Consider the following 25,795-nt stretch of genomic DNA (forward strand, 5'->3'; position numbering starts at 1 on the left):
TCCAAAGGCACTGTATCTGGGTCAGAAGTATGTGGCCCCATGTTGAAAAACCTCAGATTGAAATTGCTGTACTTACACTAAAACATGGCAGCGAATGCAACACATGGGTGTGTCTGCTTAAAGGCTGTTGTGTGTTTGTGTCACAACACCACCGCTCTGTGGTATTATTCACCCCAGACGACATCCCAGATGTGTCATGTAGGGATCAAAGCCCCCTAAGGTAATCTGTTGGGTAGACAACCTACCTCAGTTGACTCTCTGGTAACCTTCTGCTCTACCAGCAAGCTTAACTATGCCAATAATCACTATGCAAGAAGGTGAAACTGTGACACACACTCAAACAAACGCTTAAGCACTCACTCATGCAAGTGTGACTGATAAGGGAACTGTTACATGGGTGGACCTTGCTCTCTGTAGAGGTAGATGTATATGGGGGAGTGAAGCTACATTTGGTTTCACCTGAAGGTGGAGTCCCTCTATTTACTAGGTCTGATTCAACAGGAAATTAACCTTGGATCCATTTTAGTCATCGCTCTAAGAGTCTTCAACAAGTAAGTTATTAGAATGATGTATGTCGATGTACATTGGATCTCAGTAGGAATATTTCCTAAAGAAAAATGTAATTTCAGAATGATCTTGTTTGTTGTTGTTGAGGGAAAGACTTAGGGAGGAAGTATGATTCTGTCGGTACTCTGAATGGACGGATCTATGAGACCGCAATTATTGAAATATATTTTGTTTCAATAATATATTTTGTTTGATTAATGTTTGTGCGAGAAGATAAGTTATTAAGATATAATGTTTCTGTGGTTGGGCTGTAGTGAGTCTTTGATCAGCGATCAATCAGAGAATGTATGTGGTTTTGTGAACAGGGGAGTTCCTCGAACAACATTCCTTGGTGAAAAATGTAGCGTTCAGAGCTCAGGTCTGTTTGAATGTGTACACTATTTTGCTGCCCGCTGTGTTGTTTCCATGCCATCGTCTTTTTTGTTTTTATATTACAGGCAGGGAATATTAGCATGACTGTTACCTGGGCAACATGGCCAGTGTTTTCTTCACGTTGCTTTTACTCTATGCAACAGGTGAGCAGACCTCAATATTTTATGCACACATATACACATTTGACACACTACATTGCGCTATCGCATATACTCACAATTGAAACAAATCTACTGAATATGATAGGATGGGGACAAAATCCATAGTTGACGTCGCAATTGGGATTACCCAAACATTTCCCTGTTCATGAGAATAGATAATAGTGAATAAACATCAAACTCTATTTCACTGAACGAGCATTAGAACCCAGCTCAGCATATAATTTATCCCTGGCTTCATCTTGCCCTAGTTAGACTGGTCTCGTTTGGGAGTGATTAAAGCTGTTCATTTCGCATGGAGGCCTTCTCGTGTTTATCACAGCCATGCAGAGAAATACAGGTCTCTGATTTAACATGCCTAATGGATATGGCTTTACGTTGACTACACCAGGCTATAATATTGCTTCCTTCTTCAGGAAACTTTATGAGTCAGGTCTCATCAGGATAGTGCAGTTTTTATTCTCCAATCACTTTGGTGCAATTTCCCCAAGTATGTGGTACATTTTCACAACTCTAAGCACAGAAATCTAAACAGATCATCAAAATGGCTCATGTTTCAAAACTCGAAGCACATGTTTGATTGACTGAGTACATTTATATATTTGTACCTCATAAATGTATCAATTTGACATCAATTTATGTTAGAAGGTAAAACCAAATCATATATGGATGTGGTTGTAAATACTGTACATCATTCTCCATCAGCCAGTGTGCTTCACTCTTGTATGCTACCATTTGGAGTGCAGTGTACAATTCACTGCTGAAATGCTTTGGTTATATATGCAAATATATTCCACTCATTACCTGAATTTCATTGATACATTCGCTGTAAGCTGATTAATTTTGTCAAGCATGGAGACAGGCGATACTGTATCAGTTCAAAATGTTGCATGGGGCACCTTAAGGTCTCCGACCACGAGAAACAAGATTCTCTGGTCTGATGAAACCAAGACTATTTGACCTGAATGCCAAGTGTCACTTCTGGAGGAAACCTGGCACCATTCCTACGGTGAAGCATGGTGGTGGCAGCATCATGTTGTTGGGATATTTTTTAGCGGCAGGGACTGGGAGACTACTCAGGATCGAGGGAAAGATGAACAGATCAAAGTACAGAGAGAGATCCTTGATGAAAACCTGCTCCAGAGCGCTCTGGACCTCAGCCTGGTGCGAAAGTTCACAACCCTAAGTACACAGCCAAGACTACGCATGAGTGGCTTCAGGACAAGTCTCTGAATGTCCTTGAGTGCCCAGCCAGAGCCCGGACTTGTACCCAATCGAACATGTCTGGAGAGACCTGAAAATAGCTTTGCAGCTACGCTCCCCTTCCAACCTGACAGAGCTTGAAGAATATCTACATAGAAGAATGGGAGAAACTCCCCAAGTACATGTGTGACGAGCTTGTAGCGTCATACTCAAGAAGACTCGAGGCTGTATTCACTGCCAAAGGTGCTTCAACAAAGTACTGAGTAAAGGGTCTGAATACTTACAGTATGTAAATGTGATATTTACATTTTTTTGTCATTATGGGGTATTGTGTGTAGATTGATGAGGGAAAAAAACAATTTAATACATTTTAGAAAAAGGCTGTAATGTAACAAAATGTGGAAAAAGTAAAGGGGTCTGAATACTTTCCGAAGGCACTGTACCTTAATAGAAAAATAAAATTAGATAGTAAAAGTGTGTCACCCAGTAAAAACTACTTGAGTAAAAGTCTAAAATGATTTGGTTTTAAATATACTTAAGTAACAAAAGTAAATGTAATTAATAAAATATTTAAGTATCAAAACGACTTATTTTATGCAAATCAGACGGCACCAGTTTTATTTTTTTCATTTTTACGGATAGCCAGGGGCACACCAACATTTAGACATAATTTACAAACGAAGCATGTGGGTTTAATGAGTCCGTCAGATCAGAGGCAGTATGGATGATCAATGATTTTCTGTTGGTAAGTGCGTAAATTAGACCATTTTCCTGTACTGCTAAGCATTCAAAATGTGATGAATACTTTTGAGTGTCAGGGAAAATGTATGGAGTAAAAGGTGTATTATTTTCTTAAGTAAATGTAGTGAAGTAAAAGTAGTCAAAAATATAAATAGTCAAGTGAAGTAAAGATACATCAAAAAACACTTAAGTAGTACTTTAAAGTATTTCTACTTAAGTACTTTACTATAATAACAAAGAGAGTCGCACACTCCATATGTATAACCTCCCAGTATTTAAAAAACCCCACCAACGTTTCGGCATCACTGTGCCTTCTTCAGGGTAATGTCATAAATTCTTGAACCAGGTTATGTACAGTCGTGGCCAAAAGTTTTGAGAATGACACAAACATGAATTTTCACAGTCTGCTGCCTCAGTTTGTATGATGGCAATTTGCAAATACTCCAGAATGTTATGAAGAGTTATCAGATGAATTGCAATCAATTGCAAAGTCCCTCTTTGTCATGCAAATGAACTGAATCCCCCCAAAACATTTCCACTGCATTTCAGCCCTGCCACAAAAGGACCAGCTGACATCATGTGTCGCCATCATTGCTTTGCACAAAAAGGGCTTCACAGGCAAGGATATTTCTGCCAGTAAGATTGCACCTAAATCAACCATTTATCGGATCATCAAGAACTTCAAGGAGAGCGGTTCAATTGTTGTGAAGAAGGCTTCAGGGCGCCCAAGAAAGTCCAGCAAGCACCAGGGCCGTCTCCTAAGGTTGATTCAGCTGTGGAGTCGGGGCACCACCAGTACAGAGCTTGCTCAGGAATGGCTGCAGGCAGGTGTGAATGCATCTGCACGCACAGTGAAGCTAAGATTTTTGGAGGATGGCCTGGTGTCAAGAAGGGCAGCAAAGAAGCCACTTCTCTCCAGGAAAACATAAGGGACAGACTGATATTCTGCAAAAGGTACAGGGATTGGACTGCTGCAGACTGGGGTACCCTGCTACAGTATGTGCGGATAGTATGCATCCCCTTCCCCTCAAGAATGGTCTACCATATAGCCAGTTATGCAGAGTTAAACGAATCTGTGGCCACCAGTCAGATTTTGACAGCAATGCTAAGACAATGACAGATACATTCAAAATGAGAGGCTACAAGGACCAAACTCTTAATGCTGCAATGATGAAAATATCTCAAAAACCAAGAGAGGAATTGCTAACAACTAAATCAAAGACAAAAAACAATGGTGTTTTGCACTAAGTACACCAAGTGTTCTGAGAAAATGAAAGCAATCCTGAAAAAGCACTGGCATATTTTGCAATCAGACAAAAAAAATTGCACACCTCTTCAAGGAGCCTCCACTGGTGGTCTATAAGCATGGTCACAATAATGTAGATAACTTGGTGAGATCTGACCTGCCCCTTGAGCTCACTCAGACACTCTTGACACCCATTCCAAATGGGAACTACAAATGTGGCTCATGTGCACAGCGCAACAGCACTAGAACAACATCCTTCTTCAGACTCCCACATAGAGGTTGAAAAATTCCTGTTAGGGGTATCATCTCATGCAAGACAACGGGAGTAATCTATCTCATCACCTGTACATGTGGGAAATCCAGGTAGGACAAACAAAAAGACAATTAAAATAATGCATAGCTGAACACCGCAGCTCTATCAGGTGTAAGAACACGAACAATCCAATAGCAGCTTACTTTGTTGAAGCTAACCATCCCATCTCCTCCCTCAAATACACAGGCATTGAGCATGTTGCTCTACCAAGGAGAGGAGGTAACATGGAGATCCAACTACTAGAGGGAGGCCTACTGGATGTCCTATTTTAAACACATTTACCCCTAGTGGTCTGAATATTGACTTTGATCTCAGGCCCATCTTATGACCAATTATATTTTCTGTGAACAGGTCTTGTAAATTCATGTATTCTTTCTCCACCTTATCAGAGTACACCCAATATGTTCCCTCTGTTGATCATGTTTATTATGCATTATGGTTGAACCAAAAGACTACATGTAACAACATTTTATGAAATTGGAAATATTTAAATATAAACTCAGCAAAAAAAGAAACGTCCCTTTTTCAGGACCCTGTCTTTCAAAGATAATTCGTAAAAATCCAAATAACTTCACAGATCTTCATTGTAAAGGGTTTAACCATTGTTTCTTATGCTTGTTCAATGAACCATGAATAATTAATGAACATGCACCTGTGGAATGGTCATTAAGACACTAACAGTTTACAGACGGCAGGCAATTAAGGTCACAGTTATAAAAATGTAGGATACTAAAGAGGCCTTTCTACTGACTCTGAAAAACACCAAAGAACAATGCCCAGGGTCCCTGCTCATCTGCGTGAATGTGCCTTAGGCATGCTGCAAGGAGGCATGAGGACTGCATATGTGGCCAGGGCAATAAATTGCAATGTCTGTACTGTGAGATGCCTAAGACAGCGCTACAGGGAGACAGGACGGACAGCTGATCATCCTCGCAGTGGCAGATCACGTGTAACAACACCTGCACAGGATTGGTACATCCGAACATCACACCTGAGGGACATGTACAGGATGGCAACAACACCTGCCCAAGTTACACCAGGAATGCACAATCCCTCCATCAGTGCTCAGACTGTCCGCAATTGGCTGAGAGAGGCTGGACTGAGGGCTTGTAGGCCTGTTGTAAGGCAGGTCCTCACCAGACATCACCGGCAACCACATCGCCTATGGGCACAAACCCACCGTCTGGACCAGACAGGACTGGCAAAACAAAAAGTGCTCTTCACTGACGAGTTGCGGTTTTGTTTCACCAGGGGTGATGGTCGGATTCACTTTTAGGGTTGGTCATGGTCTGGGTCGGTGTGTCACAGCATCATCAGACTGATCTTGTTGTCATTGCAGGCAATCTCAACGCTGTGCGTTACAAAGAAGACATTCTCCTCCCTCATGTGGTACCCGTTCTGCAGGCTCATCCTGACATGACCCTCCAGCTTGAAAATGCCACCCGCCATACTGCTCGTTCTGTGCATGATTTCCTGCAATCAGCAGGAAGTGTTATGCCATGGCCAGCGAAGAGCCCTGATCTCAATCCCATTGAGCACGTCTGGGACCTGTTGGATCGGAGGGTGAGGAGTAGAGCCATTACCCCCAGAAATGTCCGGGAACTTGCAGGTGCCTTGGTGAAAGAGTGGGGTAACATCTCACAGCAAGAACTGGCAAATCTGGTGCAGTCCATGAGGAGGAGATGCTCTGTAGTACTTTATGCAGCTGGTGGCCACACCAGATACCGACTGTTACTTTTGATTTTGACCCCCCCTATGTTCAGGGACACATTATTCAATTTCTGTTAGTCACATGTCTGTGGAACTTGTTCAGTTTATGTCTCAGTTGTTGAATCTTGTTATGTTCATACAAATATTTACACATGTTAATTGTGCTGAACATAAACACAGCTGACAGTGAGAGGACATTTCTAGTTTGGACGCACCCACAAATTCAATGGTGTTTCTTTATTTTACTATTTTGTACATTGTAGAATAATAGTGAAGACATCAAAACTATGAAATAACACATATGGAATCATGTAGTAACCAAAAAAGTGTGCAATAAATCAAAATATATTTTACATTTTAGATTCTTCAAAGTAGCCACAAGTAGCCTCATCAATTTTTTGTCATTTAGCAGATGCTCTTATCGAGAGTGACTTACAGTAGTGAGTGCATACATTTTCATTCACACTGGTCCCTCGTTGGAATCAAACCCACAACTCTGTCATTACAAGCAGTTGTGGAAAAAGTACCCAATAGTCATACTTGAGTAAAAGTAAAGATACCTTAATAGAAAATGACTCAAGTAAAAGTGAAAGTCACTTTGCTGAAAGCCTATCCATGTCTCATTGGAGCTCCATGGGGCTCCTTAGATGCATTTTTTTTTAAAGTGACGTAGTCTGTATGAAAAGAACTTTGTAAAATGCATCTATTATTATGGAATGAATGAGCAACTCAGAGTGTAAACAGGCCCAACATTCCAAACACCTTAGACTGTTTTAGGAACTTGTTCTATCGGCAGAATAATGAGTCAAGAGGGTTCTCGAGGTTTACTGTTCTAAAGGTGTGGCACTTGCAGCAAAGACAAGAATACAGGTACTAAGGCCCCAAGGCAAATCACTCACTCAAGTCACTCAAATCATTCACAAGGGTTAGGAAAGTCAATCATCCCATTTCTGGGAAATAGCATGCGTTGCATCAGTCATCTGGGCATTGGAGCACCATCGGTTCGGTTCGGCTCCACTCCACCCTCTTGGACCAGGAAGTAGCAGCAAAGTAGCAGTAGCTTTTGGTGCTAGACTTGGCGCTCCGGTACCGCTTGCCGTGCAGTAGCAGAGAAAACAGTCTATAAACACTTGGGTGACTGGAGTCTCTGACAATTTTATAAGCTTTCCTCTGACACCGCCTATTGGCAGGAAGCTTGGCCCCAGTGATGTATTGGGCCATTCTCACTACCCTCTGTAGTGCCTTACGGTCCGATGCCGAGCAGTTGCCATACCAGGCGGTGATGCAACCTGTCAGGATGGTGCAGCTGTAGAACCTTTTGAGGATCTGGGGACCAATGCCAAATCTTTTCAATCTCCTGGGGGTGAAAAGGTTTTGTCGTGCCCTCCCCACGACCGTCTTAGTATGTTTGGACCGTGATAGTTAGTTGGTGATGTGGGAACCAAGAAACTTGAAACTTTCGACCCGCTCCACTACAGCCCTGTTGATGTTAATGGGGGCCTGTTCGGCCGGCCTTTTCCTGTAGTCCACGATCAGCTCCTTTGTCTTGCTCACATTGAGGGAGAGGTTGTTGTCCTGGCACCACACGGACAGTTCTCTGACTTCCTCCTTATAGGCCGTCTCATTGTTGTCGGTGATCAGGCCTACAACTGTTGTGTCGTCAGCAAACTTAATGATCTCAAATACAACAAATGACAAATAGATAATCATTATCTCCTCTCACCCCCAACTCTAACCACACCATGATGCTCTCCTCTCTTCTCTTCTCTTCTCCTCTCCTCTCTTCTCCTCTCTTCTCCTCTCTTCTCCTCTCCTCTCCTCTCCTCTCCTCTCCTCTCCTCTCCTCTCCTCTCCTCTCCTCTCCTCTCCTCTCCTCTCCTCTCCTCTCCTCTCCTCTCCTCTCCTCTCCTCTCCTCTCCTCTCCTCTCCAGGAGTCTCAGGAGTCCCTCAGCTGGAGCCCCTGAATGTGACTGTGCTACGGGGCTCAGAGGCTCGGTTTAACATCAGCCTGTCTGAGGCCTGGTACTCCATGTCATGGATGCTTAAAACTGTTTTGGTCCTCACCATCAACAGTGGCACTGGTGTGTCTGAGCACAACAGTCGTTTCTCCGTTAAAAACTACTCCAGCGCCGACATATACTGCTGGGAGTTCATCATCTGGGACGTCTGGAGGAACGACTCTGGTGACGTCAGCTGTGGCGTCCAGGAAAAGCCGACCCAGACCGCTCAGCTCTTTGTCCAAGGTTGGGAACAATTCCTCAATATTTCATCCTTAGAAGTGAAGACTGGCCTCTTTACTGGAATCAAAATGTGCAGAGTAGTAAAATAATGTATTTTTCCCCATCTCATCCTGCACTGTATAGGCTGTGCACATACAGTATCACTATAGATGACAGTAGTGTAATGACCGACCTATGCTCTGGAGAGCAGTAGTATACACTGTAAGATCAGAGAGTAGAGAAGTGGTAGCACACTGTAAACTCTGAGCATAGAAAGGGATAATAATCTGTTCTCTCAGCAGGTCCTGGCTAATCATCAACACAGGAATAAGGATCCATGTATTAGGCAGATGGAACAGTCTGATTCAGACAGAAATAACTCTTTAAAATACTTTTGATGAGCTTCTATATAATCCAAGGTTAGAATATGGAGTTCATTTAAATAATCACCTTTACTGAAATGATAGAGTACCATTGTTGAGGAGATTAAATTAAATGAATTAATAAACTGCAGAGTAACTGGGGCAGGGTGACATTTTTGGTGGATTTCACATTGAGTTCACGTTAATTGTCAGCACAACCAAATGTAAATCAAAACCAGACGTTGAACTGACGTCTGTGCCCAGTGGGTAAGGCAAGTTTTCTCTGTCTAGCTAATTTGCCACAGTTGCCAAAAGTGATTAGTGTAATAAATAACTAATGAACCAAGTCCATGTAACGTAAGTCTTTTTGCTGTAGGCAAAAATCTTACTGGTCTGATCTGCACATTAGCAATTGTGCAGAGAAAATACAGTGCTGGTCTATAGATCCCAGAGAAACATTGTACACCACAATACTTTGTACACCACCCTTGCATCCGTTGTTTCCAATCAGCAAGTATGCTTTGGCTCCTAGACAAGGGTAAGGTAAAACACACTAGTGGATGGGAGCTGTAGGATTTGCATTATGGTTAATTGTACTCTACTGCTTAATTTGATGGTAAGCATTTCTTTGAAGCGCAATCTCCTCAAGTCACGCACACAAGTGTGCACACGCTCACACACGCTCACACACACACACACACACACACACACACACACACACACACACACACACACACACACACACACACACACACACACACACACACTTTATATACTCTATTTGAATTCACCTATCAAGTTTACATTAAAAAAGTATCCAAACATTTCAAAGGTCCCTGTATGGATGACACTCAAGGGTACAGAAAGCACCTCCTTCTGCCCACTGTCATTTAAAAATCTTCCCAGCTTGAAATAGTTCTCAATAGTTCTGATCATTCTTATTGTGTTCTGATTGTGACTTCATTCTGTAATATCTCTCCCAGCATAAAAATTTGCTTCACATGTCTGCAAATCAATGGTGGCCAGGGACCAATCAGAAGCTTGTTGAGGCGTGAGGTCTGCATATAAATACCCGGACTCTCGCGTCAAAGTGCTGAGGATTGACATGAGGAGAGATTTTTTGCGTTTGCAAAGACTTGGGCGCTACTTTTTCAATTGACACTGCATATATTTGTTACTTAGTTAGCTAGCTAGCTAAATCAAGGGCGAGGGGGTGTGAGAGAAACATCTAAAGGAGCTCAGCTGCGTGTGCAATTATTGACTGGGAAAGTTACAACATGATGTCACAATCAGAACGATTGGAACTATTTCACGCTGGGAAGATTTTTACATGACAGCGAAAACAGAGCAGTACCTAGCCAACTGCTTTGCTCTTGTTTTTGTCAGGCCAGCAATCTGGAGGCCATGCACTGCAATCCTGTGTAAGTGGCCGAGACTGACAAATATCAGCACCACCATCTTGCACCTACACCCGAAGGCTGTCCAAGCATCTCCCCGATGGGCTGGTACTTAAGTAGCTTCTCGGCAAAGGCATCAACATCAAACCAGCTTCCCCTTACACAAGAATGTTTATGCTTGTGTGCATTAACAACATGGACAATAGACTCCACTATATTTGACTCATGTAGAATACTGATTTGGTCATGATTTGCAGGGTACCAGAGTGGCAGATAATATTTTGTTGGTAGAACTTTCAACCTCGCCTTAACAGTGAAGGTGAGAATGTCCTCACCAACGGCAGCATTTTGGTACATGGAATGGGAGACAGAGTGGTCAGCTTAGTTCAGAGCAGCGAGTTTCTCCTGCATCCCACACACACACACACACCACACACACACACACACACACACACACACACACACACACACACACACACACACACACACACACACACACACACACACACACGTGATGTTCTTCTATCTTCGTGTGGAACTACAATGAATATGTTCCCTAATCCCTTACCCTAACCCGTAACCCAACCTAAACCTAATTCCTAACCTTAACCCTAAATCTAAACCTAACCACTAACCCCTTGCCCTAACCCAAATTCTGACCCTAATCCTAATTGCAACCCTAACCCTAAACCAAACCTCTGAGCTTAGAATAGCCGTTGTCCTCATGGGCATGCTGGAAATGTCCCCATGAGGGAGAATTTTCCTGTTTTTTACTATCCTTATGGTGACTTTTCTATCCCCAAAATGATAGAAGAACCAACCAAGCATAGGGGAAACACACTGTGGATATGCAAATGCCTTGTAGGGCTCAGCATTTATGGACTATTTTGAAGAGTTGCACCATGCATAGGGGGAGGCTCATTATTTGCTAAATTTGCCTATTTCCACATGGTAGAGTTCACACAAAAAAGAGAGGAATAAAGTTTGGCATCAGATGTTCTGAGACAAAGATTCCAGCCTGGAGACAAGATGTTGAAAAACATTTTTGTATTTGATTATAAAGCGCAACGGGAATGAATATTCTCAATTCAGTTGATCTTTACTGAACACTCTTTTGACATTTTTGTTTTATAGAGCTGACATCTGTTTTTATTAGCACTTCAGCAAAATGTGTGATTGACCTAGAATTTGAACCCTGGTCTCTTGTGTGCCATAATACTACTATCCTGCTAGCCTGCTGAGCTAAAGCCTATGCATTAGCTTAGGGAGCTAATGCAAGTCTTCAAATCTCAGGCAAGGGCCCTCATCATGCGAGTGTGGTCGTCCTTGGTTGACTCTGTTTTGTACTCCTTCCTCTAGTGGCTTGGGTGATGGTATGCCATTTACACATTCACGGTTACAATTTACTGTTCATCTTATTGCGGCTCCTGCTGGCTCTATTGGATTACCTTTGTTGGATATTGATTTGGTCTTGTTTCTATGGTGTCACACCCTGATCTGTTTCACCTGTCTTTGTGATTGTCTCCACCACCGTCCAGGTGTCGCCCATCTTCCCCATTATCCCCTGTGTATTTATACCTCTGGTTTAACACCTCTGGTTTACTGACCCCTGCCTGCCTTGACCTGTCTATTGCCTGCCCCTGTTGGAATATTAAACTATTGTTTATTCTACGTGGTCTGCATCTGGGTCGTACCTTCACACCTGATTGTACAAACAGGCCATGACTGACCCAGCAGACCCAGCGGGCCAGCTGCGCAACGCCATCTCCTCCCAAGGAGCCTCCATTGGTAGGCATGAGGAATTGCTTCATGGGCTGATGGAGGGGCCCAAACGTTGGCTGAGCGCCATGACCGGGCGTTGGACATGCTGCTGGTAACCCCACCGCGCCTCAGCAATTCGGCGGTTAGCAATGCCGCCCCACCGGCCACTCCACCTCCCCCGTTTACCTCCTGTGCAACGCTTTAATGGAGAGCCGAGCACCTGTCAGGTGTTTCTAGCTCAGTGTGCCCTCATTTTCGAGCTTCAGCCCTCCTCCTTCCCCTCGGATTGCTCCAAAATAGCCTACCTCATCACGTTGATGTCTGGAAGGGCTCTCACCTGGGCTACCGCTGTATGGGAACAGCAGCCATATGCGAGAGCCTGGAGGGGTTCGTGGGAGAGGTGAGGAAGGTCCTTGATGCCCCTTTCTCCTGGAGAGAAGCTGCCCGGAAGCTAATCCAGCTCCGACAGGATGCCCGCACTGTGGCCGACTATGCAGTGGAATTCCGTACGTTGGCAGCTGAGAGTGCGTGGAACCCGGAACCACTGTTCGACATGTTCCTGCACAGCAACTCGGAGGAGGTTAAGGAGGAGCTTGCGGCTCGGGAGTTACCCACAGAGTTTGACCCCCTCATCGCTTTGACCATCCACATCGATGGGCGATTGCGGGTACGACAGATCGAGAGGAAATTCGATTTCACTCGCTTGTCCAGGGACTCCACCTTGCCTCCGAGTCCTCCCAGAAGTTCCCGACGGTCCCGTGGCCGAGTGCACCCGAGATTTCCCTACATTTCTCAAGAGTCACCGAGGAGGGCCAAGGCACTGTTTCCCAAGCCCATGCAGCTAGTCAGGGCTGGGCTGTTGCCAGCGGAATGGCAACACAGTGTCAGCACAAGGAGCTGTCTGTATTGCGGGTCATTTTGTGTCCTCGTGCTCGGTAAAAGTGCAGGCTCACCGGTAGGAGCGAGTACTCTGGTGGGCTTTTAGGGGGACTTTTCTCCTTTCCTTACTCACAACCCTTTATATGTCATTCTGCTGTGGGGAAACCAGTCCAAATCTCTTTGGGTCCTCCTTGACTCTGGGGCCGATGAGAGCGTTTTGGATGGCACACTGACTTCTGAGCTGAATATCCCCACTCAGCCTCTCTCCATTCCTATGGATGTTAGAGCATTGGATGGGCGCTCTATTGGTCAGGTCAGCTATAATAACTCTCCTATCAACATACGTGTGCCAGGGAATCACAGCAAGACCGTTCAGTTTCTGCTCATCAAGTCCCCCCAGATCCTCGTGTTTTTGGGATTCTCCTGGCTCCAGCGACACAATCCACTCATCAACTGGTCTACGGGTGCCATCATGGGCTTGAATTCGTTCTGTCACACCCATTGTCTGAAGTCGGCATAACCTGCCCCGGGATGTCTTCCTGGGTCCTTGGAGGTGGTTCCGGATCTCTCCACCATTCCTGCTGAATACCAGGATCTCCGGGTGGTGTCACAGCAAGTCCTGGGCAACTTCCCTTACACCACACCGCCCCTATGACTGCGAGATTGACCTTTTCCCTAGCACCACGCTTCGCCAGGGGGAGTCTGTACTCGCCGTCGGGACCGGAAACCAAGGCTAAGGAGGACTACATTGGGGACTCACTAGATACTGGATTTATCTGTCCCTCTTCCTCTTCCACTGGCGCAGGGTTCTTCTTCGTGGAGAAGATGGACAAGATCCTGCATCACTGTAAAGAACAGTCATCCACTCCACTCATTTCCACAGCCTTCGAGCCGCTCCAGGGGGCCACTGTGTACTCCAAGCTGGATCTAAGTAATGCCTACCACCTGTTGCGGATACGAGAGGGAGACGAGTGGAAGACCACCTTCAACACGGCCACTATGAATATCTGGTCATGCTCTTTGGCCTCACCTACGCCCCTGCCGTGTTCCAAGCTCCGGTGAATGACGTTCTCCGCGATATGCTGAACCGGTTCGTCATCGTCTACATTGATGACATCCTCGTCTTCTCCCACTGCCCCCAAGAACACGTGCTCCATGTCCGGCAGGTTCTCCAGCTCCTTCTGGAGGACCAGTTGTTCGTTAAAACCTCTTGCTCCTACCTGGCATGCAGGCGTCCCATCTAGAGCTCTGGAAATGCAAATGCACTACGCTAAACACTAATAGTATTAGTTAAAACGCAAACGTTCATTAAAATACACATGCAGGGTATTGAATTAAAGCTAAACTCGTTGTGAATCCAGGCAACAAGTCAGATTTTTTAAATGCTTTTCGGCGAAAGCATGAGAAGCTAATATCTGATAGCATGTAACACCCCAAAAGACCCGCAGGGGATGTAAACAAAATAATTAGCATAGTCGGCGCTACACAAACCGCACAATAAAATATAAAACATTCATTACCTTTGACCATCTTCTTTGTTGGCACTCCTAGATGTCCCATAATCACAAAAAAAAAAATCACACTTTTTTTTTGATTAAATCGGTCCATATATAGCCTAGATATCGATCTATGAAGACTGTGTGATAAACGGAAAAAAATAGCGTTTCATAACGTAACGTCATTTTTTAAAATTAAAAAAGTTGACGATAAACTTTCACAAAGCACTTCGAAATACTTTTGTAATGCAACTTTAGGTATTAGTACACGTTAATAAGCGATAAAATTCATCAGGAGGCGATGTAAATTCTATAGGTGTCCGTCTGGAAAAAATGTCCGGAGAAATCTCAACCAAAGCATCCTGCCAGAGACCGGAGGGAATCGGTTCCCTTGGGTCGGTTCGACCAAGAATCAAATCCGAAGCAAATGAGAAGACTCTAGACATCGTGTGGAAGCTGTAGGTACTGCAACCTCGGCCTCATTTAATCCGGTTCACCTTTAACAATTCCTGGAAGTGGCGCATGGATATTTTTTTCCATTTTCAGTGATCAGATTTTCCTGTGCTTTTCGATGAAACAGACGCTCTGTTATAGTCACAGCCGTGATTTAACCAGTTTTAGAAACGTCAGAGTGTTTTCTATCCACACATACTAATCATATGCATATACTATATTCCTGGCCTGAGTAGCAGGGCGCTGAAATGTTGCGCGATTTTTAACAGAATGTTCGAAAAAGTAGAGGGTCGACTTAAGAAGTTTTAAGGCGGAAAAGTGTGAGTTCCATCGCTCCACCATGCCCTTTCTGAGCTACATCATCTCTGCTGGGAGCGTCAAGATGGATCCCAAGAAGGTGAAAGCGGTGGTGGATTGACCTCAGCCTACATCCAGGGTGCAGCTGCAACGCTTCCTGGGGTTCACCTCCAGTTTGTGGTGGCCAATGCCCTAGACCTTAACACTTCTTTGGGATAGGGGGCGGTATTTTGAATTCCGGTAAAAAGCGCGCCCAAAGTTAACTGCCTGCTACTCAGGCCCAGAAGGTAGGATATGCATATAATTGGTAGAATTGGATAGAAAATACGCCAACGTTTCTACAACTGTTAAAAGAATGTCTGTGAGTATAACAGAACTGAAATGGCAGATGAAACCACGAGGACAAACCATCCCAAGAAATGTTTTTTTCATCCTACCACTGATTTCAATGGCTGGCACTTTTATAATAGGGCGAAATCATGCCCGATTGCAGTTCCTAGGGCTTCCACTAGATGTCAACAGTCTTTAGAAAGAGGTTCAAGCTGGTTTTGGAAAAATGTGGGAGAAGAAGTAGTTTTTCTAAGGGCTCCCATTTTGGCTGTAGTGTTTCCATGCGCATGGCCGAGAGCGCGTTATTTATGTTTATCTCCGGTAAAGACAATAACGATTCTCCGTCTTAAATTGTATTGTTTGTTTGCATATTAGGGTCCCTAAGGCTTGATTATAAACGTTGATTGACTTGTTTGGATAAGTTTATTGGTAACGTTTGGGATTCATTTTGTATGCATTTTGACTGATAGAAACCGAGTGAATTATTGACTGAAGCGCACCAGCTAAACTGAGATTTTATGGATATGAAGAAGAAATCTATCGAACAAAAGGACCATTTGTAATTTAACTGAAACCTTTTGGAGTGCCACCAGAAGAAGATCTTCAAAGGTAAGGCATATATTATATCGCTATTTCTGACTTTCGTGTCGCAACTCCCTGGTTGAAAATGATTTTTTATGCATTTGTGTGCTGGATGCTGTCCTCAGATAATCGCATGGTTTCACATGGCCTTAAAGCCTTTTTGAAATCTGACACGTTGGCTGGATTAACAACAAGTTAAGATTTATTTTGATGTATTGCCCTTGTGATTTCATGAAAGTTTAATATTTATAGTTATTTAATTTGAATTTGGCGCTCTGCCATTTCACCGGATGTTGGCCAGGTGGGACGCTACCTTCCCACCTATCCCAAAGAAGTTTTAAGCTACATCCCTGCGCCTTCTTCTCCCACCACCTCACCTCCATGGAGAGGAATTACGATGTGGGGAATCGGGAGCTTCTCGCGGGTGAAGATGGCATTGGAGGAATGGAGGCACTGGCTCGAAGGGGCGGAACATCCGTTCATTGTGTGGACCGATGACAAAAACCTGGAGTATCTCCGCACCACCAAGAGCCTCAACTCCAGGTGAGATGGTGAGATGAGCTCTGCTGTTTACCTGGTTCAACGTTTCCCTCTCCTACCGGCCGGGTTCCAAGAATGTCAAGCCGGATGCCCTGTCTCACTGCTATAACGACTCAGCTACCACCCCGGAGCCCGACCCCGGAGCCCCTTCCCATCTCGTGCCTGGCGACGGCACTCAGCTGGGGTATCGGGAAACAGGTTCGGGAGGCACAGCGGTCCCAGCCGAACCCTAGGGGGTCCCAGATAACCGGATGTTCGTGCCTGACGCTGTCCACTCCGTGGTCCTGGAGTGGGCCCAATCTCCCTGGACTTCATCACGGGTCTCCCCCCGTCTGATGGCAACACCGCCATCCTGACTGCGGTGGATCGCTTTTCCAAGGCCGCCCACTTCATTCCTCTCCCCAAGTTACCCTCTGCCAAGGAGACGGCCCAGCTCATGGTGCAGTACGTCTTCCGGATCCATGGACTGCCCGTGGACATGGTCTCTGACCACAGCCCTCAGTTCTCGTCCCGGTTCTGGAAGGTGTTCTGCACCCTCATTGGGTCGTCGGCCAGCCTGTCCTCTGGGTTCCACCCACAGTCTAATCGCCAGTCGGAGCGAGCCAACTATGACCCCGAGACCACCCTGCGCTGCCAGGTCTCCGCCAACCCCACCACCTGGAGCCAGCAGCTGGTGTGGGTAGATTACGCCCGCAACACCCTTCCCTGATCTGCCACAGGCCTATCACCATTTGAATGTTCCCTCGGGTATCATCCCCCACTCTTCCCTGAGCAGGAAGAGGAGGTCGGCATACCTTCTGCCCAGATGTTTGTCTACCACTGTTGTTGGAAGAGAGCACTCCTCAAGACCACCTCCAGGTATCGACAACAAGCGGATCGCCATCAGTCCCCGGCTCCCCGGTTTCGTCTCGGGCAGAAGGTATGGCTATCTACCCGGGATCTGCCCTTCCAGGTGGAATCCCGCAATCTCTCCCCCCGGTTTATCAACCCGTTACCCATCTCCAAGATCATTAGCCCCTCTGCTGTTCATCTTCTTTTGCCCCTTACCTTTCGTATTCATCCCACCTTTCATGTCTCCAGAGTCAAACCCATGTCTCACAGCCCTTTGTCTCCCTTAGCCTGTCTGCTGCCCGGTACCGTTGCCCCACCTCTGGTTTACTGAGCCCTGCCTGCCATGACCTGTCCATTGTCTGCCCCCGTTGGAATATTAAACTATTGTTTATTCGACGTGGTCTGCATCTGGGTTGTACCTTCACCCCTGATATAGAGTATGGTGCATGGATGGACTTCTCATTCCCCTGATTTGGACCTACCCGATTACAAACATATTCCCCTCCATGTATCAATACTCCTAGGCAGGCAGTAGTAATATCCAACTGAATGGATGTCGATATTACATTGATTGTTTACATTGTGGCCAACCCTCAGCTGCGACCAGTGTTAAGTCAGGACATTCAGGAAGCATTTAACATACTAGAACATAGTTGCAGGATTATTTTCCTGCTGAAGCAAACTGGCTCAAATTAAGTTCCAACATCTGTAGAATTATCCACTCTGTAGGTGTTCCAACATTAACACTACAGTACATTCATTGTGTTTCATATAAGATGTCATCCCTCACGGTTGCTGACTGTTCTCTTCTGTCTGTCTCCACAGAGAGCGGCACAGTGAGGATTGTGGGAGGTAACATGACAGTGGCCCAGGGCCACCAGGCCATCGTCCAGTGTGAGGCCTCTGGTTGGTTCCCTGAGCCCACAGTGAGCTGGGTGGTGGATGGGGTCGTGGTGGACCAGAACAGCTACAACAGTAGCAGTGAGGCCCTGGACAGTCTGTATAACTCCATCAGCCTCCTCACTGTCCGAGGGGTCAACAGTGTTCAAGTGAAGTGCCTGGCCAGCGTATCTGCCCTGACCACCCCCCTGTCCAGCTCCATCTACCTGGTGGTTGGTAAGAACTCTTCTGACTCTTCAGTTAGACAGGCATTTGATTTCCATAGGGGGGCACGTTTTGTTCACGGGACAAGGGCATGCACACATTTTTAAATGCGTTTTTATAGGAAATACATGTAATATAACTGTAGAAATGTATCAAATCAAATGTTATTGGTCATATACACATGGTTAGCAGACGTTAATGCAAGTGTAGAGAAATGCTTGTGCTTCTAGTTCCGACAGTGCAGTAATATCCAACAAATAATCTAACAATTCCACAACAACTACCTAATACACACAAATCTAAAGGGGTGGAATAAAAATATGTCCATATAAATAAATGGATGAGTGATGACCGAGCAGCATAGGCAAGATGCAATACGTGGTATAAAATATAGTACAGTTGAAGTCGGAAGTTTTCATACACCTTAGCCAAATACATTTAAACTCAGTTTTTCACAATTCCTGACATTTAATCCTAGTAAAAATTCCCTGTCTTAGGTCTGTTAGGATCACCACTTTATTTTAAGAATGTAAAACGTCAGAATAATAGCAGAGAGAGTGATTTATTTCAGCTTTTATTTATTTCATCACATTCCCAGTGGGTCAGGAGTTTGCATACACTCAATTAGTATTTGGGAGCATTGCCTTTAAATTGTTTAACTTGGGTCAAACGCTTCGGGGTAGCCTTCCACAAGCTTCCCACAATAAGTTGGGTTAATTTTGTCCCATTCCTCCTGACAAAGCTGGTGTAACTGAGTCAGGTTTGTAGGCGTCCTTGCTCGCACACGCCTTTTCAGTTATGCCAACACATTTTCTATATGATTGATGTCTTTGGGCTTTGTGATGGCCACTCCAATACCTTGACTTTGTTGTCCTTAAGCCATTTTGCCACAACTTTGGAAGTATGCTTTGGGTCATTGTCCATTTGGAAGACCCATTTGCGACCAAGCTTTAACTTCCTGACTGATGTCTTGAGATGTTGCTTCAATATGTCCACATAATTTTACTTTCTCATGGTTCCATCATCTAAGTGCACCAGTCCCTCCTGCAGCAAAGCATCCCCACAACATGATGCTGCCACCCCCGTGCTTTACGGTTGGGATGGTGTTCTTCGGCTTGAGAGCCTCCCCCTTTTTCCTCCAAACATAACAATGGTCGTTATGGCCAAACAGTTCTATAGTTAGAACTATTTGGCCATAAAAAAATAGTTTTGTTTCATCAGACCAAAGGACATTTCTCCAAAAAGTACGATCTTTGTCCCCATGTGCAGTTGAAAACCGTAGTCTGGCTTTTTTATGACGGTTTTGGAGCAGTGGCTTCTTCCTTGCTGAGCTGCCTTACAGGTTATGTCGTTATAGAACTTGTTTTACTGTGGATATAGATACTTTTGTACCTGTTTCCTCCAGCATCTTCACAGGGTCCTTTGCTGTTGTTCTGGGATTGATTTGCACATTTCTCACCAAAGTACGTTCATCTCTAGGAGACAGAACGCATCTCCTTCCTGAGCGGTATGATGGCTGCGTGGTCCCATGGAGTTTATGCTTGCGTACTATTCTTTGTACAGATGAACGTGGTACATTCAGGTGTTTGGAAATTGCTCCCAAGGAGGAACCAGATGTGTGGTGGTCTACAATTTGTTTTCTGAGGTCTTGGCTGATTTCTTTTGATTTTCCCATGATGTCAAGCAAAGAGGCACTGAGTTTGAAGGTAGGCTTTGAAATACATCCACAGGTACATCTCCAATTGACTCAAATGATGTCAATTAGCCTATCAGAAGCTTCTAAAGCCATGACATCATTTTCAGGAATTTTCCAAGCTGTTAAAGGCACAGTCAACTTAGTGTATGTAAACTTCTGACCCACTGGAATTGTGATACATTGAATTAGAAGTGAAATAATCTGTCTGTAAACAATTGTTGGAAAAATGACTTGTGTCATACACAAAGTAGATGTCCTAACCGACATGCCAAAACTATAGTTTGTTAACAAGAAATGTGTGGAGTGGCTGAAAAACGATTTTTAATGACTCCAACCTAAATGTATGAAAACTTCTGACTTCAACTGTATATACATATGAGATGAGTAATGTAAACATTATTAATGTGGCATTATTTAAAGTGAATAGTAATCCATTTATTAAAGTGGCCAAGGATTCGAGTCTGTATGTAGGAAGCAGCCTCTCTGTGTTGGTGATGGCTGTTTAACAGTCTGATAGCCTTGAGATATAAGTTGTTTTTCAGTCTCTTGGTCCCAGCTTTGATGCACCTGTATTGACCTCGCCTTCTGGATGGTAGTGGGGTGAACAGGCAGTGGCTCGGGTGGTTGTTGTCCTTGACGATCTTCCATTTTAATGTGCATGAACACAACCAGTCTGATGTTTTAATCTGATTGTCAAACAAATCACTTCAAAAGTAGGTTACCTTCGCACGTTTGTCCAAAATAATTCCAGGATCCAAACAGTACACTGTGCACCCGCCAACTTTCCTTCAATTCGCAAGTGACTGAAACCACCTCACCAGAGAAAGCATCCGAGCGTGCAAAATAGTGTTTTTCTGTCTTACTGTGTGTAGCCCATGTATCTGATGCTGTCTGGCCAAAAAGAGTATGATATGCAATACTCTTTTTGGCCAGGCAGCATCAGATACGTTTTGATCGCTCTGATTCTTTCTCTGGTGAGATACGTGCGAAGGTAACCTATCTTAAATTAATCAGTCTTTCTGTTTGCTTCTCGATCAAATAAATTATCAATGTTGAAATGTTTGGACAGGGAACAAGGTAAGGTAGGGCGGGCCATTCCCCCTACGTCCAGCCTATAGTGCCAGCCCTGGCTGGTCACTTTCAGTAGCCTGGACAGTACCTTCAACATGGATAGGATTTAGTGAGGTCTGCTTACACTGTTAGAAATGGGAACCCTTGCTGAGTCAGGAAAGGGATTTTATGGGTTCCTGGCCAAGTTGAGGTGCTGCCAAAAATCACAATTAAAAGTTGATGTTCCTGGCTGGCCTTACAATTTTTAGAGCAATAAAAAATATGAGAAAATCCTCTGAGAAAGGATAAGAGCTACCTCCCTTAACACATGCCTTTGTACTGTTCTGTGGGACTGTGATTATTTTTCCATAATTACTTATTACATTAATAAATAAGTGAATGAATTCATTGTTTATGCAGGTAGATACTTACATGATACAAGTTGTGTATTTCTTCCAAGAGCACATTGCCATGTATAATTTTCCGTAGCTCCGTCACACATTTGATTAGTTCAGTACATTAACAACTAGTGGCAGGTTGGACTTACAATATAACCTACTGTCTCAATAGCCAACTGAGTTTAAGGCTAAGATGTCAGTCTACATTGTGATATTTACTAACCATACATACTAACTCACTAACTCTTACTTATCTCGAGACCACTGTTTCACCAGAGCCCCAAGACTGGACTGTGCTCATCGCTGTCGTTTGTTCCATCGGTGGCTTCGCTCTGCTGGTGCTGCTCATCCTTGGAATCGTCTTCTGCTGCAAACGCAGAAAAGAAGCAAGTAAGAAGCCTTTCTTTAGCTTGTATCAAGGTCAAACCTCCTGTAGTCCAAGGAGCAGGAGTCATGCCCAAAACGAGCCTCTTGCTCTGTTTCACTGAAGAAAGTAGAAAACAAGTAGACTGAGTCAGGACAGGTCTCACTGAGGTCCTCTATTAGGACAATGACAGGGTGAGATATATGCAGAGGCCTTCATCTAAATACAGAACACACCAGTCAGAAAATATAGTAACGTTAGGACTGTTTGGCTCTCGCTGCTTGCCTCTCATATGTCCGATGCATACAGGAAAGCTCAACAAGCAACAGACTTCAAGGAGATGCTAACAAAGAGGTTGACTTGCAGTAAACCTTCTAATGAGTATAAAGGTTAATGTATGATCATTTGTGGATGTAGATTACTCACTGTCTGAAAGGGTACAAAACTCTGACTATAGGTCTATAACACCTATAGGCCTATATGTCTAGGGACAAATGTTGGAGAATTAATTCGGTCACACTTGATTTAGAAAGTCCGGATTTTCCATCTGTAGATGCTCTACTGATGGTCATACTATCAACAAACTATCTGTTGATAAGCAAGTGCTTGCTAAGGTTAGGGTTAAGTTTAGAATAAGGGTTAGGGTAAGGTTAGGGTTAGAGCTAGTGTTAGGATTAGTAGATAGTCAGTTGAAATGTTACTGATAGTCTGTAGATCGCATCTACAGATGGACTATCCAAATAAAGTTTGACCTACTACATTCATCATGGCATAATTACCATCACCAAAAGCAACACGTCTATACCTGATTCATTATTATTTTCTCTCGGGTTCATTTCAGAATCCAGCTACCAGAAGGAAATGGGGTAAGAGAGTTCTGCTACCATTTTGTCCCCAATTACCAGATCAGTTACCTTGATCATTATGTGAGGTTTATAGTGTGATTGTTGCAGTGAAGTGTTTGATGTATCCCAGGAGAACGAGGTCCCAGATCGAGATGAGTGGTGGCGCAGTGGGACAGAGACAGGGCAAGGAAAACCCTGCATACGTGATAGACGGCCAAACAAGTAGGAGCTATCATTTCTGTCTTTACACACACACACATGCGCCCGCATAGGCACTTATGCCTACACACAGATTAGAATGACATTTTCGATTAACAGAACACATTTTTAATGTTAACAAAATTCTTTAAGTTATGCCGTGCTATGTTTATATCAGCCTCTTGCTGTCACATGTGTACACATTCTTCTATCCCTGAAAATGCTCCAATGGTAAAATACTGAGATGTATCTTTCTTACAGCAGGTGTCACCCACAGTGAATTCAACGACAGTGGTTACATCCAGACTAACTATACAAAACATTTTGAGGTACGTAATAATACATTGCCACATAAGGTGGCCTCTAGATTTAGATGTGGATTTCTTAATTTGTTCAGATGCCAATTTATTCTGTATGATTTATTTACAGTGTAATTGATTCGTTTTCATAAAAGTAATGAGTCTGGTAAGAAGTACCTCATGAAACTTAACAAATGTAATATTAAAGTCAACTGTAATAAGTCATAACCTAAGAATTTCAGGGTGATTGCATTTTCAGCTGAAGATTATTAGTTATTTTACATTTTAGTAATTTAGCAAACACTCTTATCCAGAGCGATTTACAATAGTGAGTGCATATGTACTTTTTCGGACTGGTCCCGCGTGGGAATCAAACCAACAACCCTAAAAGAGAGAGTGTGAGAGAGCTGTAAAGTGTTACTGTGCTCTTTCATTACCTAAATGGGAGAAGTTAAACATAAACTGTAAACCACATGTATCATTTGGGATACATTTAGGGAAGAGTATACACTGTAAACTATGTTTTGCTTTTGTTTACCAGATTCCTGATCTTGTCAATGGTAACCAGGCAGCAAATGGCCATGCCAGTGCATACAACATCCTGGGTGTAACTGGTGTCAGGAAACACAGACATGTTACTATTGTGTGAAGGATTTGTACAATCTTACTCACATACAGCAGAATCCAGCTGTAAAATATGTCAAATGTTCTCAAAATGTTTTAATGTTGCCCTTCTCTGCTCTTCATGTTATCATTTTGGAAACTTCCCCAACTTTTGAAACAAAGTGGTGCCTCTATTTTGGAACTAAGCCTCGAAGGGTTTGCTTGTAAGGCAACCTACCAGGCCAAATATTGTCAAAACACATCTATATCAACTAAGGGCAGGAGCATATGATGCCAACCAAACAAATTCCCCTTGAGTTTTAAATAATTGTCACACTGGGCAAGCTATTCATTTCTATATGGTTTTATATAATGGCAAACTGGGTGTAAATTAGTCCATAAGCACGCACCCAAATGATCTTTGACAGTAAGGTAAATGTGATGGAAACTCTGACAAACTGATTGATGCACCAAGGCCTGCCTCTCAATACTCCGTCATGAGCACAGGGCTCCATAACTCTGTTAGGTTAAGAGCTTGTCCCCCCACAGCCCCAGCACCGCCACATTTCTATCTACTGTACCAGCTAGCATTGTGGTGGGCCTCATAAATTCAGCATGATTGAACTAGAGGTTTATGACAGTGAGCTGAAGTGCTCAGAGAGAATCCTCCACATTCCCTTCAGCCCATAGAGTCTGTTGGAACTCTCACTGCTCCAGCCATTCGGGTTTAGGCCTATATCAATGTTCAAACGTATTCTCTTCTGGAATGTTACCCCATGTTAATGGCATGAATGCAATGTGATTCGGTAGACATATTGAGAAGTGCAATTACCCGAGACTAGGGCTGCAAAATTCTTGTAACTTTCTAGAAATGTCCAGGTGTTCTAGAAATCCAGGAAGGCGGATTCCATTTCCTGCTTATTCCCTCTTAATTTCAGGAATCATCTGGAAAACCAGGGAATGTATTTCAACCCTACCCATAACAAAGTTTTGTCATACTCTTAAAACGTGATGGTGTAGCAATTTCCTATAAGAGTCTTCCATTATTACCATAGTGTAATAACTACATTATCATCGGCCTTTTTGTTCAAACAGAACTTAATCATAATAAATCTATTCTATATTTATAATAAAAATGACAACAATTCCATATGAGTGACCTCCATTCCATTTAACAATTGTTTACTGTAATATGCAAGATCTTGTAATTGTGAGGTAGGGATTTACCAGATGAAGTATGTCAAATTGTTTTGACCGGGTCAAGTGTAGTGATGTATGATGTAATCAAATAAACACTTTCTAATTTTCCTACCAAGGACATTACCGTGACTAATATGAAGTTTCAGAGTGCAAGATAAGCATGGTAAATAATAATTACCATTTCAGAGGTAAAGTTTCCAAAAGCCATGGGGTGTAAAAGCCACGGAGAGAGTCAATCGGTCAGCCTGCATCAGAGGATCTCAGTGCTTTCTAATCTGAAATGACATCATCTGCATCATGGTGTCGCATAACAATGCTGCTTGGACTTATGAAGCAATTAAAGAGGATGGTTGACAGAAATACACTCAACCACACACACAAAGACATTCTATCTCAAACCTACAATACCAGTCAAAAGTTTGGACACACCTACTCATTCAAGGGTTTTTCTTTATTTTGACTATTTTCTACATTGTAGAATAATAGTGAAGAGATTTTTTTTAAACTATGAAATAACACATATAGAATCATGTAATAACCAAAAAAGTGTTAACAAAATATATTTTAGATTTAAGATTCTT

The 25,795-nt window shown here is 43.6% G+C and overlaps 1 protein-coding gene across 5 annotated transcripts; it reads left to right on the forward strand.

The window, feature by feature from the left end:
- Window positions 1–445: 445 nt before the first annotated feature.
- igsf5a (immunoglobulin superfamily, member 5a) lies at window positions 446–25,332 on the forward strand. 5 transcript variants are annotated; one of them, XM_042326803.1, is made up of 9 exons: window positions 446–551; window positions 1,005–1,082; window positions 8,242–8,553; window positions 18,283–18,573; window positions 21,966–22,095; window positions 22,911–22,935; window positions 23,045–23,136; window positions 23,374–23,441; window positions 23,953–25,332. In XM_042326803.1, the coding sequence occupies exons 2-8, from the start codon at window positions 1,040–1,042 to the stop codon at window positions 23,390–23,392; spliced, it is 912 nt and encodes a 303-aa protein (XP_042182737.1). In that variant the 5' UTR covers window positions 446–551; window positions 1,005–1,039; the 3' UTR covers window positions 23,393–23,441; window positions 23,953–25,332. The 5 variants fall into 5 exon arrangements, with proteins under 5 accessions (XP_042182737.1, XP_042182739.1, XP_042182736.1 ...); XM_042326805.1 differs by having other exon boundaries at window positions 23,377–23,441; XM_042326802.1 differs by having other exon boundaries at window positions 21,982–22,095.
- The last annotated feature ends 463 nt before the right edge of the window (window positions 25,333–25,795 follow it).

The sequence above is a fragment of the Oncorhynchus tshawytscha genome, linkage group LG09, assembly GCF_018296145.1.
Source record: "Oncorhynchus tshawytscha isolate Ot180627B linkage group LG09, Otsh_v2.0, whole genome shotgun sequence".
Classification (NCBI taxonomy): domain Eukaryota; kingdom Metazoa; phylum Chordata; class Actinopteri; order Salmoniformes; family Salmonidae; genus Oncorhynchus; species Oncorhynchus tshawytscha.